General features: G+C 47.0%; 1 protein-coding gene across 2 annotated transcripts in view; it reads right to left on the bottom strand.

The window, feature by feature from the left end:
* Tmem273 (transmembrane protein 273) overlaps positions 1-14,891 on the bottom strand; it is a 28,147-nt gene extending 13,256 nt beyond the window's left edge. The window contains exon 1 of one of the 2 annotated variants that reach the window (XM_031362174.1): positions 14,763-14,891. In XM_031362174.1, coding sequence (XP_031218034.1) covers positions 14,763-14,808 — 46 coding nt within the window. In that variant the 5' untranslated portion in view covers positions 14,809-14,891. Of the gene's footprint in view, positions 1-4,921; positions 5,158-14,762 lie in introns of those variants that run through there. The other variant, XM_031362173.1, reaches the window with a different exon arrangement.
* Between the last annotated feature and the right edge of the window lie 2,064 nt (positions 14,892-16,955).

Here is a 16,955-nt window from a genome sequence, read left to right as displayed (position 1 = left end):
CCTGATGTTCTCTAGTGTCAAGAAAAGAGGCAGAGTGATAGAACAGTACACCTGATGTTCTCTAGTGTTCACATAAATATGCACAGGCACATTCATAGATGGACATACACAAATGCACACACACATACACAGAGAGAGAGAGGAGAGAGAAAGAGAGGGAGAGGGAGATTGACTCACATATACATCATACACACTAAAGAAGTTCAACACGTGTTAGAATAGGGGACTGAGCTCCAGCTGGGACATTGTTGGCCAAACCTTCTTCCCCTTGACCGCCATCCTCAAAAACTCAGTGGGTTTCTGACTATTAGAGAGTTTCGGGGCCTTGCTGTGGTGCTAAATCTTTCCTCAAAGCCCAGCTGAGGTACAAGATCCTGTTTGGCTCAGTGCCTTATTCCTGAGCAGTTTCTAAGACCCTGTGCTGATTCCAGCCTGCACCTAGCTCACTCTTACTACCCTATGTAGTCTACCCAGACATCTGCCACTGGGCTACTCCCTTGGTCTAGCCCCTTCTGCTCCCCTCCCTGCCTTTATCTGGTCTTGGTTCTATGTCATTTCTTGCTGGCTCTCTACACATAGGTGAGCTGCCCTTTTTGGAACCTCACCAGCCCTATAGTTCTCCAACTTAGCTGGCCAAGTCAATATTAACTCAACATTTACATGTTGCTGCTGGATATCCGTTGCCACGCTATTAGCTTCTCAGCTATCAGCCACTGAGTGTGTCTTGGTGACCTCTCCAATGGCTGCACAAGAGTGTCCAGCATTTGACACAGTACCTGACAAGTAGGAAGTCTCAATATGTCAAGTGAATCAATGAATGAATGAATGATGGAGGTTCTAAAGCAAGGCCACCATGCAGGGATGCCTCACGATTGAGGCCAGGCCTTCAAACCTGGAGGCAGAGACCTCCACTAACTAGTATACAGGTGGTTCCGCAGACAGGCTACATAGACTGTGGGCCTTGGAGAACATTGGCAATTATTCTGAAACAGATATGGAGTACAGTCCAGATGGCCATATACTTAATATAACATTGACTCTGCAGCATGGGCTCTGTGATCATCACCATTTGATGAATGAGAAAAGAGAGATATTGAGAACTTAATAATGTATCCAAAGATTGAGCCAAGTAGAAGGTGGCAGGGCTGGGAACCCAGAATCCATGCACCATACCTGTGGGAAATACAGCCCAAGACTCCCCACGGACACCTGAAACCACAAAGTTCCAAACCCTATATCACCTTCTCTCTTACATATATACACCTAGACACACACACACACACACAAATATTTACAAGAACAGCCAATAATAAAGTAGAATGAGTATGACAGTATACTATAAAAGGTTATTTAGAATGTATGAAGTGTTTATTTCAGGAATTTTCCTGTTAAGCTTTAGAGATCATGGTAGACTGCAGTTGGTTGAAACTCCAGAGAATAAAAATAGCAACAATGAGAACATAAATCCACATCACTCAGGCCAATGACTAACTGGATCTCAGCCTCTTCTCATGCGGCTCCATGAGTCTCTCATGGGAGAGACAGGTGGCTGGGCCCTTCCCACTGAGCTCCCAGAAGGCTGCCTCCTAAGCCCTGAGCTCCTAGGGGTGAAAGGGACAGAGGCTCTGCCTGCCCAATCAGCAAAGAGCTTTTGTCACTGACAGCCCTCAGTGGCACTCAGTACACTGTGTTCAGCTAATGCTATACAAAGGACTGAGACAGGCTGACTCCATGACAGGCTTCAGATTGGCAGCTCAGGAGACAAGGCCTAAATCTCTTTCCAAGAACTGGGCAATTCCAGGCAAATCCAGGCCTCAGAAGCTGCACTGCTTCTGGCCACTGAGTGAGGGAGAAGAGAGGATGGAAGGAAGCTCTAACCTCAGGGGCCCAAGCCCCATCCAGGCCTCCCTGGATCCTGTCCTAGGCAGCAATACTACCCAAGTTCGTGTTTTCCTGAACACTGGGATCCTTCTGTTGGGCCCTAAGGCTGGGATCTATGCCTTGTGGTCAGCTCAGCCCTTTGCAAGGTCCCTTAGACACCACCTTCTCTGTACCCTGCTCAGATCCCCTCTAAGCCTTGAGGCATTCCACTAATCTCTGAGTCTTCCAGTTGAGGGGATTTCCTCCCTTCCCACTGAGGGAATTATCATACAGAGACAAACAAACCTAGTCAGCGAATGGAGCTGTGCACTAGAGCAATAATTCCTGCTAGCCAGCCCTCTGGCCACTCGGCGGCAGCCTTTCCCCTCCTCAGGGAGAAAAATCCTCCCTATTTGCCCTAGCTCCTTTGCTCTCACTATCTCACTGGGAGGTCTAACTCTGCTCTCTAATGAGCCCCTGAGTAAGGATCCGTCCAGCAGGCGACCTGCCTCCTGCTAGGGTCGAGAGCTGGGGGACTCCCTCTTGGGTTGTAGAGCCTCAGCAAACGCCACAGCTCTGCAAAGTAGCTAGAGGATGAATGGCCTTTGCAGGGCTTGTCTGCCAACAGTCATGGGACTGCAGGATGCCTTGCTCAGCACTGGAGTGTGTGAGACCCCCAGCAGGAGCTTCTGCCCACGTGTTTGCAGGACTTCTTGCAACGCTGGGGCAGAGCAAAGTACTGGAACACAGGCTCTTAAGGCCCTGTTCAGTTCAATGGTTGGCTGCTAACATCCATCTCTGTATGTGTAAGACTCTGGCAGGGCCTCTCAGGAGACAGCCATACCAGGCTCATAGAAGCAGGGGGAGGGAGGATGTGATAGGGTGTTTCTGGGAGGAAGGGAAACTGGGTAAGAGTTTATATTTGAAATGTAAATAAAGAAAATATTCAATTTGAAAAAAAAGACCCTGTACAGTCTGGACCTGGACGGATATGTCATGGCTGCTGTCCCTGAGGCAGATGCTACCTCCTACCTCTAATCCCATGTTCCTGGCTAACTGCAAGCATGCAGGCATGTGCACACACATGTGTGTGTGCATACATATGTGCATGCACAGATGTGCATTGTGCCTCTCATCACAGTCCCTGATGAGCTGGGTGCAGAGGTTGAGTATAACCTCAGCTGTGGCTTTCTAGATGGACTTACTGAGACCTTGGCGCTTTCTGGAGAAGGGGTCCACATAGCCTTCAAGTGTGAACAGGTGGCATCCCGCACATAGGCACTCTCTCTCAGAGGAACTTACATCAAGACACTCAACTGTCTCTCCACACCCCATCTGGGCCTGATGCTTTGTGCTTTGTAAAGAAGCTTCAGATAAATTTGAGGAGGACATGAACACAGCAGCCTCTCTCTGTGCCTCTCCAGCCTGTGGCCTGCTCTGCCACATGTTTGTCAACCCACGCCTGCCCACATTCATCTTGGTACTTAAACATTGAGGGGCGGGTGGCTTCCAATCCTGTAAGTTTATGGCTCTTGAGCTAGAAGTATGGGTAACTAGAGGTAGAGCACTTACTTAGCATGCATGAAGAGCCATGTTCCTTGCCAGAACTGAAAGGGTGGGGGAGGAGACAAGAGTAAAGGCCCTGTCAAGTAGCTTAGCCTCCCCTCCAGCGGAAGAGGGCAAGGTTGCCTCAGGAGAGCCCAGAAGAGTGAGCCCCAGGCACAGTTTGGACTTGCCCATCTCTGTTGGAATCTGACCCGCTAAAAGCCCATCCCTGGCATCCAGGCCTCTTTGTGCTGTCCACCTGTTGGGTCCATTCTCACTGGGGGTTAACATTCCCTGCCACCTTATTTGGGCAGAATCAGGGTGTGTGATTCCCAGTTGTGGGCTAGTCGGCATGTGTCATTCTATAAGTATCTGAACTAAATATAGGGGTGGCTGCCCTAAATGTTTGTCAACCCATGCCTGCCTACATTCATCTTGGTACTTAAACATTGAGGGGTGGGTGGTAGGTCCTAACTTTAGATCTCATGAATTCCGACATTCCCAGCTAAAGGAAACAGGCTTCAAATGTCAGGAGCAGCACCCACTCTTTCATTAAAAGAGTACACACACAAACAAAGAACCTGCAGCAGAGTAACTGAGGTACTCAGAGGTGATCATGAACTGTCAAAGAGTGACCAAGGGTACCAGAGTAAACGTTCGCCACTTGATCCATTGTAGCATCTTGATGTTCGTCTGGGAACTACTTCAAGTGATTCTTGCTGGGGAGGGCTGGCTCCAGGATGGCCTTGAGAACCATACTCATCACTGACTTAGGGGATAGTCCCAACACAGCATCATAGAAAATCAGGTGTTTGAGTGAGGTGGGAATGGAGAACACAGGATGAAATGAGGACCTAGGGTAGCTGCAGAGAAACCTAGTGAGAGCATGTAAACAGAGCAAGCCATGATATTTGTCCTGATGTTCCTTGTCACCTCTAAGAATTAGTGCAAAAGCCACCTCCAGAGTCCTCTGGAAGACTCCTATTGCCTCTGTTGGTCTAGGCTCACTTCTGAACCCTCCCCGGACCACCTCCTCCCCTTGTATCTTGCTCTATGGCACAGAGGTACCAATCATATGAGGAGAGTTCTTTTCCCCAGGGACAGGATGCGGAGAGCCAGGGTAGAAAGCAGTCTTGAGATGGCTGTGCAATCAGTCCAAAGCTACTCAGTGTGAACTCAGAAGTAGCTCAAAACCCTGAAGCGATAAAATCAAGTTAGTAAAAAGCCAAGTAGAGTTCAACCACAGAGACAAATGAGTGATAGCATCACACATGTGATTCTGAGCCTACTGAGAACACCTCCATCTTCTACAGTGAACCGTGAGTCCTCAGGAGCCTGGGCCATGCTAGTACACAGCTGGAACTATGCAGCAGTTGAAAGAGTCACAGAAAGGACCCTGAGCATGCAAAATCAAAGAGACAGTGCAGCTGGGCTTCAAACCACTGTTACATCCTGAGCCTGGCTCTTTTCCTGGGAAGACAGGGACTTAAGACTCTGGTGTGTAAGAAGTGCTCACCAGAGACAGCTTCCTCTCTCATTGACCTTGAAGTTAGGGCTGCTCTGTTTTTAAGATCTGCCTGTTTGGGTGACATGAGTGTGGTATCCCCTTCTCTTCTTGGATGTTCATGAGTAGGTGCGCATCTAAGAAAACCAGGGACAGAAGGCCTGTCTTTTTAGCACCCCCATGGGGCTGTTTGAGCTGACCCCGATAATGACACATGTCTGCCATTATGTGGTATGCCTCAGCCTTTGTACCAGTAGAACACTGAGGACAGACTATCTGGCCTTGGTTTTGTGGTCCTTTTATCCCCACTGTCTGTGTGACTTCCACTGAGATCTAGAACCTTCTGTGACTTGCAGAATCCTCAGGTGCCCTATCATAAGCCCCAAACCACCGGAGACAGTTTTTCCTAGGTTACCCTCTTTCTCTTTCATCACAGCCTGACCCTAGCAGCCACATTTTCAGTAAACATGATATCCCTACATCCTCTCATGGCTCCTCGTGCCTCAGTCTTTCTCTAAGAGAACCTAGTTGGAGATAGAACTGAATGGGTTAGAACAAGAAAAAAACACAGCCAAGAAGAGAAAGGGTAAGTGGAGTGGACAGCCAGGGCATGATGGCTGTCCGTTGGTGCCCAGGGAGTGTTACCCATGGAAGAGAGCCCTTAAGGATGCTTAGCCATCTCTTAATCCATATACCTAGCTAAGCCCTTGGACTTGACACCCAGAGAGATGGGCACTGAGTAGGTAGGTATTGCCATATACTGGAACTTTCTGTCCATATATTCAGGCCACAGTGTTTAACCAGCAAAGATGACCAAGGGGATACTCAACCCTGCCTGGAGTATTGGGAAACTTCTACAAGTTTACAATTTAGTTAAAGACAGGATGACTAATGAGAGCCAGTGTAGAAGGATGGGAGAAGTGAGGAGAACAGAGCAGGAGGTAGGTACAAAGTCCAAAAGGGCTTGAAAAGGGGCTGAGAATACAAGAACTAAAGAGGTAGCTCAATGGGGTCATGCTGGCAGAGCACTGACACAGAGGCGGTCATAAGTGTCCTCAAACAAGTATGGAGACACTCACATAGGTCCCCTTGACAGTCCTTATTGTCAAGGTGCTGAAAGTAGTCCTCGGGGCTAGAAGGCATGGTCTTATTCATGTTTTGTCTAGCTAGGACACAGCTGCCCTGGACAGGAGTAAGAAGCAGGAAGCCATAGAAGACCATCAGACTGATGAGGAAGCCAGGGAGGCCATGAAACATGAGCAAGTGCCTCTACTTTCTAGAAATAGCACCTTAATTAAGAGGAAATGATAAGAGTGGGTGACCTGACAGCATCAAAACTCAGGCCCACATTGTTTTCCAGAGCAATCTCTGCTAATTAATTCTTAAAGATTCACACACTGGGATCCAAACGCTCAGCTTCCAGAAGCCAAAGCAATCGATACCTTCTCAGACTAATGGAGGGGCTGGAGGTTGGAGCTACCTTGAGTCTGAAGGGGTGGCCCATGCATGAGAATGTTTGCAAAAATGGGGAGTTCTGGCTGGGGGTGGGGAATCTGGGTTCCTTTTTACCAGGAAGTAAAGACAAGTTATCAAACCACATCTGACACAAAAGTGGCTGCAAGCGTTGGGGAGATAGGTACTGAAGGATGAGGATGCCTAGTGGATGCTAGCAAGGTAAGCAATGTCCTTCAAGTAATTCTGGCTCCACCAGGCCCACTCTCACTAGAGAAAGTTTGTTACCTCTCCAAGCCCATTAGTGAGTGCCTGAAAGCGTCCCTGTGACCTAGGTAGTAGAGGGCAAGGGGCAAGCCACAGGAATAGAAAGGTACCTGGAGGACACTGTGAACCAGGACTTCCCATTATGCCACACTCACTCCATCAGTGACTTTGAGCTGAGTCTGGTGGTGCGCTGAGTTCAGTGTCACTGGCCGACTGTGGTTGTGTGTGTTCCTTGGATGTGCATGCCCAGAGTGAGAGGCAGGCAACAGCTGTCTTTGCACTTGTAAACATCTGCTTTCCTGGTGGGAGACGTGGGGGCTCTCAAAGGAGTGTTCAGACCAGGAAAGACAGCCTTCCCAGCAAGAGCAAAGGTGACCAGTCTCTAAAAGGAGAAGTGTCTGCAACCCATGTCTAGGAGCTTCAGCTCAGATCAGGCCTGCTGTCTAGAGTGAAGCTCAACCCAGAGCTGCCTTTGTGGGGCTGTCTTGGAAGTGAGCAGGGAGGCAGGCTCAGTGCAGAATAACTAATTAATGATGGTAAAGTATCAGGAAAGAGGGAAGCGCTGTATAACCGCTAAGTGGTGAGGTTATTATTATTCATGCAATATTCATACTGTGCTCTTCAGCCTTGGGAAGCTTTGCTTAGCATCCTGAGGGACCTGCTGAGGGAAGCACATGCCCAGACAACAGAGCTGTGGGATGACAGCTGGTCTGGCCCAAGCAAAGGGGCCATGACATTGCAGAGAAAGCAGCAGCAAGCAGGGTGAGGGTGCCAGCTAGCCACCTGCCTCTGTTTACCAAACGAGGCTGTTGAGTGAGCCCTTCTATGCACTGGGCATCTTCCTCTGGCTATCTTTTAATAGGCAGCTCCTGACATTTGCAGAGCCCAGGGTGTGTCACATATTTAAATATTTAAGCTATAAGTCAAACTGTGCCTACCTCACCCTACCCCTTGACTCAGAAGTCCACTGTCCCCTTCTGAAGAGAGAATTGCTCTTATAAATACTTCCATTGTGGTCAGAGAAGGAAGAAGCCAGGCTTGGTCCTAGTTGCTTGAAGTCCCCAGACTCTCAGGACTGGAGATGGGACTTACTGCCAGCAGATCTTTCACAGTCTCTTACCCACGCTTTGGCTTTCCCCTAGATTTATGACTGGTGCCAAATCATGTCCTATCTCCATAATTTGGAGAAAAGAGGCCTCTTCTCTGGATATCTGGTTTTCTGGTACCTGAAAAATTAAAGCATTCTCTCCCTCTTTCTTCTTTCTCTCCCTCTCTTCAGGGTAACCACTATGCTGAGGTATCCTGTCTTAACACATGCCTTTGCTTTTATCTGGAGAATCCTAAGCTCACACATGCCCTTCCCTACAACTGAGTGCTCACCTAATTATTGAACTGTCCTGGCAAGATCAAGAAGAGAAATTGCCTTTGCGTTGTTCATGTGGTGTGTGTGTACATGTGCGAGCACATATGTATGTTTGTCCACAGGAGCTGGCAGACTGGAACAGAGCCCTCCCTGGTTGACTATAACCCCAAGAAGTGACACAAACAGTTCATGCTCACATGCCTACAAAATGAATGATCTTTGAACCTGGGTCAGCCTGGCTCTAAATGTCTCACACCAGCTTGGGGAATGGATCATCACTAAGAGTTGACCTCAGTTGTCTTCAGGGGCCATGGCTCAGTGGTCAGGGTTTGTCAGTGTCACAGAAATCCCTGTTGTTCAATGCCCTAGGGCAACTCAGAACTCGTCACTAAGTTTCTTCAGAGCCCTTCCTAGGTCTATTTAGCTCCCTAGCTGCTGCCACATGACACTATCCTGTACTGCCCAATATTATCTTCCAATGGAGCTAGAACTAGACTGACCATCAGCTGCAACAGAAGTTACTGCTCAGCTAGACACTCATCCTTGGCTCACACATTATTTCCCACGGGAAAGCATAAATGAAGAGCTCAACTGAACCTTCAGAGGCTATCTTTGGCCCTACTTGCTCTGCCCAGTTCTACCCAGTCTTGGGGTGGACATAGCTGGACTCTAGGCAGACCCATAGGCATGGGAAAACTCAATTTTCCTTGCTGAGAACCACTGGCCAGTATCTAATGGAATCAAATTTAAAATAAAATGATCAGTTGAAGCGGTTCTGACACAAATGAGGTCTGGATGTGTGATTATAAGAAGCACAGATAGATTAATTTGAGAGCTGGTGAGAAAGCTAATTGATCTGTTCAGCTTGCTTATGCCACTCAGTCATTTCTCACCCTGTGGGGCATTTTCTCCCCTCCAGGATCCTCTGAGATCAAGGATGGTTATCTGACAGATATTTGGTAACATCAACCTCCTACAGGAAAGCATTACTCTCGATCAGCCATCCTCCAAGGATGTGCTTACTGGTCCTTACTCTTCTGAGGCTGGGGAAATGGGATGTGTTTACTGGTCCTTGTATTAAAAAATAGCTAAATTCTCTATATACCATATTTTAAAACCAATGCTAGTAGAACCTGAAAGTTAGAGAGAAGGCAGGTTCCCCAGGGACGTCAAGATGCTGGGAATAACTAGGAACTGGATTCCAGAGAAGGCTAAAAGAAGATGATAGATCTACCCTGAAGTGGGAGGTCCATCTGTGGATTGGGAGCCCAGATAGAAGGAAGAGGAGGAGGAGGGGGAGGAGAAGGGGGGATGGGAAGGAGGAGGGGGAGGAGGGGGAAGAGGAGAATCAGCTGCTTGGTCAGCCTGGTCCCACCACCATGAATTCTGAGATGTCTTACCTTCCATGACAGACACTATCTTAGCAAATCACAAACCAAAATAAATCCTTTCTCTCATAAGTTGCTTTGTGTGGGCATTAGGTCACAGCATCAAGAAAACCCCAGCATGCACATTAAAAGCTGGGCACAATTATGATACCTGTAATCCTAGAGCCGAGGAAGTAGAGGCAGGAGGATGCCTGGAGCTCCCTGACCGGCTAGTCTAGCTAAATTGGTGAGTTTCAGGGTCTGTAAGAGACCCTATGCCAAAAACTAGGGTGAGAAGTAATTCAAGAAACCTCCGATGTTGGCAGTGGCCTCTATATATTCATGCATATAACTTGTACACCTGCACATGCATGCATACACACACATATGAACACGCACATACAAAATACCCACATACACAAAACAGATCACAGATTTAAATACAGAGCATGAAACTGCACAAGAGTTTTGAGAAAAATCTTAAAGACTTAAGGGTTGGTGAAAACTTCTCATGCCTCATATTAAAAGAAAAGTCTGTCAAAAAAAGTAAACCCAGTACATAAAACTTCACTGACATTAAATACATTCAGGCTGGAAAGATGGCCAGTGGTTAAGATCCCTTGCTGTACTTCTAGGAGAGTCTGATTTGGTCCCAGGGACATATGTCTTGTGGCTTACAACTTCCTGTAACTCCAGCCCCAAGGGATCTGAAGCTACCTTCTGGTCTCTGCAGGCACAAACACACGTGTGACATACACACATGTAGATACACTCAGAGGCATATATATATATATATATATATATATATATATATATATATATACACACATATAGGGGCTAAGAGGCCCTGGTGGATGGGATGGTGTCCTTGTGTCTCCTGATGACCTGGCAGGCAGCGAAAGAGAATGAACACACCAATTGTTTCTCACACACATCTCCTCACCGCATAATCTAAAGCATTATCTTGGCAAGAAACTGGAACAGGGGAAAAGCTGTCAGGGAAGATTCATCCAAAGATCTCAGGGACTAAGAGCCAAGGAAGAAAGTGGTGACTTTGACTTTGGAAGATAAAAACGAATTTAATTCTCTTTACCCCAGCCTCTGCCATCTTTTCATTATAAATTAAGGCAGGAAAAAAAAAGCCTCTCTCTTTCAGTAACTCTGGCTCCTTCAGTGAAGGATGTTTTAGGGCCTGGAAGGTAATTAAAGTGATATTGTATTCCTTTTATTCTCATGATTGTAATATTACATAGAATCCAGCAGATGCTGGATTAACACAAAGAGGGATCACTGACATGTCTGCTGGAATTCCAGTCCTTGGGAGCGTTTCTGAAGCAGAGCTTTCAGAAGAGATGGGCCAACTAATAAAATTCTGAGGAATTGTACGAGGTCTGACCAAAGTTTATCCTCAAATCAGTATTGTAGCACGACTTAAAAATATTGTTCATCTGGTATTTATGCAGAGGTTTTGATGACCACAGTCCAAGGCCTAGTTTTGAGTTTCATCATAATGTCAACAGCATTACCCACAGGCTCTGCGCCTCTATCAATGAAAGTGATGACAGTGTCAGCCGTGTTGCTTTTGGGTCACTTGAGTGTAATTGTTAGGGAGTATCAGGAAACCCCAAAATGAGGATTGTTGTGACATGGTAGGGCTTGCCAGGAAGCTACGTACTTTAAAAACGCCTCTGGGCTGAGTAACCTAGGCCATGCATGTCCCAGCCTACAGAAGGCTACAATGGGATGGTCACCTCAGGCGGCAACTACCCTACATCAAGGTGCTAACAACTACTGTGGGAAATATTGGAATGTGATTCGCAGGTGATAGGAAAGTATTTTATTAGTGTTATTGTCCTGAAGGCTGGTGACTGTACTATAGTCACGGAAGAGGATGTATTTAGTCTTCACTTTCAATTGACTTGTTATGTGTGTATGTACAACATAACAATTCTACAGATATGTACAACGAGTGGTGTTCAATGGGGTAAACTGGCAGCTTCAGACCCTCGCATACTTCTCATGTTCCTGTACTGGAAACTCACCACTCTCCTAACTATCCTAAGATACTTCAGAGTATACAGAAGTATAGTATTATACTGCAGTATAAGATTGCTGCAGAGTGCAGTCACGGACATGTGCAGAGCCTATTCTCCAGCTCCTCCCTAACCCCACTGCCCACTGCCCTGCTTTTCCTGATGACTCTTTCAGAGTCCTTCGGGTGTGATCTCATGTGGTATCAGGTCTCTGTGTCCAGCAGTCTTCATGTCGTGTGATGTCCCTCCTGATCCATCCACACTGCTGAGCCTGTCTCTAGTCTTGAGAAATACACACCGATACATTTAGCGGCTAGAGGACCCTTGGTGTTATATAGTCTGGCTGCAAATGGCTTATACAATAAGACACATAGAAAGAAATAAAGATTAAGAAAAGGGGTGAACTGCTCTCAAAATCAACCCTTTGGAGTCTATGCATACTCCTTACTGTTTGCTCTTTTCTTTAAATTTGAAATGGAAATTTGAACAAAGCAGTCTGAAAACCACTGAAAGTGTTTTCATGGTTTTAATTCTCCTTTTTAATTCTCGGCCAAGAGGCTCCTTGCTGTCAGCTTTGAATGCACAGCTTTAAGACATTGAAATGCCCCATTTGGAATCTGAGCAATGCCACTTACCTGACCTCTGACCTCTAAGAAGCCCTTTCCATGCTCTATGCTTCCTTCTCCTCATCTGTCCAAATTGGCATGATTACAAGAACATCCCCATTTTGGGATGGTTTTGAGAGGTGAATGGGGCCCATAGGATGGTTCTGAGATGTTAGCTCTCAGGAAGTTGGCTTCACCATGCTTTTGAAGAAAAGCTTCAGCAAGAGAGGAAGGGACACAGAGTTGGGACAGCAATAAGCAACAAGCAAAGTGTACATACAGCCTTCCTGAGAAGTGACACTGATCCATAAGCTATTGTATCAAATCAGCATGATGATAATCAAATATGGTCAGATCCAGAACCGTGGCTCAGAACAGGCAGCTCACATGTCTGTTAAATGGGGCTGAATGGATGCAACATGGCCGAAAGGTTCTAAATGAAAGACTAAAGCAACTGTTAGGAATATTTATATTACATACAGAAAAAGAAAACTAGACCCTTTCATTAAGATGCACTCACAGACACATTCTACTTTTGAATGACGCAATCCATTTAAAGTTGAGTTTTTAAAATGTTTCTTAGACAATGTTTTAGTTTACTTCTCTGTTGCCATGATGAGCATCATGTCCCACATTAACTTTTTATCAAGTTGCTTATTGGCCAGCTTCTACCTCATGCTAGGTCAGCTTTCTGGCACAACTCAGACTGCCTGCTCAAGGGTCCCACCACCCACAGTTAGCTGAGCCCCAACACACACACACACACACACACATACACACACACACACACACACCCCAATTAACAACCAAGACAATTCCCCACAGACACGGCCACCGACCAATCTGATCTAAGAAATCCCTTAATTGAAATTCCTCCTGTGCTGAGTAACATCCTGTTAAAGGCTTTGGGAAGCTTTTACCCTCATTATTTCTTTAGAGTAAATTCTTTGACATGGAATTTCTGGGTCAAAAGTTGTGAACAGTTTCCTCTCCCCTCCCAGTAGCCTCTGTGAAGCAGAATCAGTAAGTGCCCCTAACGCCTGGTCCTGAGTCTACACCACAAGTCAGACATGGTGCTAAGAGAACAGAGCATGGTAACTACCGGGTTTAGTTCTCTCAACCACCATGGAAAGGAAGTAGGACTGATCATTAGCCTCAACCGACAGACGAGGAAACTGGCACAGAGAAGGTAACTGCTTTATTTCTCTGTGCTTGCAAAGAGCCGAGCAAGGAGTAACATGCTGGAAGTCTAGAACTAGCCTCAAGCACGGTCCCCGCTATGCTCTGCCTTTATGGGAAACCATTTACGAGCAGAATGCCTGGGCCCCAGAGCTTAGAACGGAACCCAGAGATCACAGTACTGGGACGTCTTTCCGTGAAATTATGCGGACTGACTGAGCCAAGATAAACTTTAGCCAGTACTTTGCACCTCAGAAGCACCAAAGTATGCCACATGCTATTACTTCTCCTTAGGTTTGTTAGACCGCGCATCTTAAGGCTTACTGTCTGCAATTTTTCAATGAATTGCCTGTTTATATCATTTTACTTTATTCTTTGTTTTTAAATTTGACCCCTTCCCCAGATTCCCTAGGATGGAGTGGTCTTTCTTCCTGTCCGCCCAAAGCAGAAATTGAGGTTAGGGACTCTGCTGGCTTCTGGCCATTTGCCTGGCAACAACACTGAGTTTGGCTGTGCTGAGCACCTTTAATCACTGCTTGCTGGTCCCCATGACCTCCTCATTGTTGCTCTCAGGGACCGTCATCCCTGTGTGGAAGAGATGGGCCTGTCTTGACATGCCAGGACTAAAGACCCAGGTCTGTGCTGCCCCTGCGTGGTACAGGCACTCCTGGAGACCTGCTGCAGGAATCTTGTCTGTGTACAGGATTCAGGCCACACCTCGAGACACAAGAAACCATCAGGAGGCAGACTGCTCGCCTTTCGGTTTTGTCCAGGTTTCTGGGAAAGGCATATTAAAGCATATGGCTGCTGCCTTCCAAAGAAGCAACAGTTGACACCCAAGGGGACTTGGCGAAGTAGCCCTCATCCCCACTGCTGCTGTCAGTGTCTCTGCGTTTTTCTAACAACCTTGCGGAGCTTCTCTCCAGTTTGCCACGCTCCTTCCTCTCTATGCTTCTCTCTCTGCCTTTTTAATTTCTTTCCAGTCCTTGCCACCGCACTCCCACATCTCTCCTTCCTTCTACCTTTCAACGCTTGGCCAAAAACAAATTATTTTAAAAAACAAAGATGCTTGTGGGTCTACTCTACTGGCTGTTCCTCTGCCCATTCCACTCGGCACACAGTCATCACCAGGAATGGGGCAACACCACCAGCCTGTCTCCTCTAGGCAGTTATCTTGACTTGGATCGGTTAAGTTTAACTCAGTTCTCTCTCAAGACTATAAAGTGAACACTATCTTCCACTTCCTTAGTTGAGAAACTGAAACTCAGGGTGTCAGAGCATGTTCCAGTTTGTGAGGAATGATGCCAGCGTTGAAGCAGACTGCTCTTGACCCAAGCCTGAAGCTCTTCCTCTGTACCACCCTCCTCTTCTCCTCCCTCGGCCCAGCATGTGTTTGTAGCAGCATCTGAACTGACACAGGGATATTGCCCACTATCCCACCCAAGTCAGCAAGGCTGTCTATCCCGAGGGAGGTGTCACAATTCAGAAGGAAGCCCATGGGTGTCTCACCTACAGTTTAAGCTCACTGAGCTCCCAGGCTGGCAAAGGGTAACACCCACCCCATTTCCACTATCTGCCTTCTCTTACCTAAGAGGAAGAAGAGGGCTCTCAGTAATGGGAACCAAGAGCTCATAGCGGTGTTCTGTCCTGGCTCCTTGAGATGAAGCAAGTGAGCTGTCTGACCCCAGGCTCCAGGGATGACAGCTAAGCCCCCACGTGACTAACAAGGAAGGAAACTACAACCACAGCCAAAGACTGTGGGCTCTTCTTGGCCCTTTGCAGGCAGGGGTGAGGGAAGTCATTGTTATTTGGACTTTGCCTGGTGGCTAGTGGGAGAGAGTTTGTGTATGCCCAGGACGGTCTACCACTGGATACTAAAGGTCACAAGTTCTCCTCTGGCTCCCTCCCCAAATCTCTAACACTGAAGCATCATTTTGGTTTCTTTCCCAAAGAGCCCTGCTGGTAGGTTTAAAGGAAAATACTGCCTGACCTGGTATGTCCAGAAAGCCAGATTTCAGAGTAGCCTCTCAGCCTGGGGCTCCCCTACCTTCAGCACAACTCTCGGAGACATCGTTGGTTCTTCTGAATCTGGGGAGGCCTGGTACTCTCTTCTCAGAATAACAGGCTTGATTGTGCCTTTCTTATGCTCCTCATATCAAACCCAGTCCCTAGGACATGTGAGACAAAGGCTGTATCTCTGGGCTGCATCCTTGATGCCTGTTTTTCTCCAGAGATAGCTTATTGTGTAGACCAGGTTGGGCTTAAATTCTTGATCACCTGCTGAGGCCTTTTATTATGCAGTGATTGCATATGTGTGCAAACAGGCCCAACTGTGTAAGTGTCAGACACCCACACTCAAGTAGACAAGGTCTATAAAATAAGTCAGAATCATTGAAACATGGATGGATATCGAAATGGTTCTTAAAAGGTTCTTTATGCTAAAGAAGTATGTGTGCTTCTTACCACATAGCAAACAACAGAATCTGTTCGCAGATTAAATGGCAGGCACACCTGCACACTTTCGAACGATATTCAGCAGTCTGCAAGGGCAAGAAGAGTGTGAAGGGAAATCCCTGGCCCTGTAGGGGGTTGGTCTTGTATCGCTATGTATTCAAATACTAAATACTGGCCCCCAAGATCTGGTTGCCCCCCAACATGGAGATCCTCACATACACTAATTGATGCTATGTAACCCTGCCCTCCAAGTTAATTGGTCAAGAAAAGGCTAAAGCCTGTGTGACTAGGTAGTAGATAGAGGTAGGTGGGTCTTCAGTTACCTGACTGGGGGTTGCAGGTAGACACAGATAGAAGAAGAAGAAAGGACATGCAAAGAGGAGGAAGCAGCCATGAGAGGAGACGGGCCATGAGCACGTGACCAGGAGAAACAGAAAGTAACAAGGGACATATGGCTGGGATGTGTGTTAAATAGCTTCAAAACCTGCTTGATCTAGGCTTACAGCTTTCATTGTGTGTTTTATAAAGGCTAGGAAGACTTCATAATTCCTTGCACATGACCCCTGCTCATAGCAGTCACCCACCATGTGATAATATCTCTGTGGTTTCTGTCCATTCTATTCTGCACTGGTGGGAGGGCTTGTGAGGCTTCCCTTCGAGGTCAGAGAGCACAGATGTCATTTTTCTCCACTCAAGTTCTCAGAACTCAAGTTGCGCTGCCTCTCCCAGCTTAGTGAGCTGACCCAAGGCCCCAAGTAGAGTAGATAAGCAATGTCACTTTTTAAATGTTCCATCCACATAATGACAAGTCTAGAGCCTCTAACTGAGCTGGCATCGTGTGCGCCACCCACTGGGCTCTCGTGTCAAATCTCTAAGTGGTAGCGAACTGTGGCAGCCCTTCCTCCCATGCTTGGTTTTCTCTGAAGACATGACACTTACTTGACCCTCACAGCTTCCTGTCTTGACTGTTAATACTGACTAAACAGAGGAAGAAACCAAACCACAGGCTACACAGAGGTGGGTGTGAAAGCTGAGCTTGGACCACTCAGCCAGCAGCATATGCCATCCTTCTGTCAATCTTTGACAAACATCAGAGACCCACTTCTCTAAGCAGAAATGGACAGATTACTGGGGTGGACAGATGTTCATTAGACTCTTTCTCATGGTTACCTCTGTTCCTTCTAGGCATGAAAAGCAAGGAGCTCATGCATCATGAGCAATGCAATTTGCAGCATTTTAGTGACTTAAAAATGTTCTATCTGCCGGGCAGTGGTGGTGCATGCCTTTAATCCCAGCACTTGGGAGGCAGAGGCAGGTGGATTTCTG

Source organism: Mastomys coucha, unplaced genomic scaffold (genome assembly GCF_008632895.1).
Source record: "Mastomys coucha isolate ucsf_1 unplaced genomic scaffold, UCSF_Mcou_1 pScaffold9, whole genome shotgun sequence".
Lineage (NCBI taxonomy): Eukaryota > Metazoa > Chordata > Mammalia > Rodentia > Muridae > Mastomys > Mastomys coucha.
Note: the sequence above shows the minus strand (reverse complement) of the source record. Positions and strands in the feature narration are given on the sequence as shown.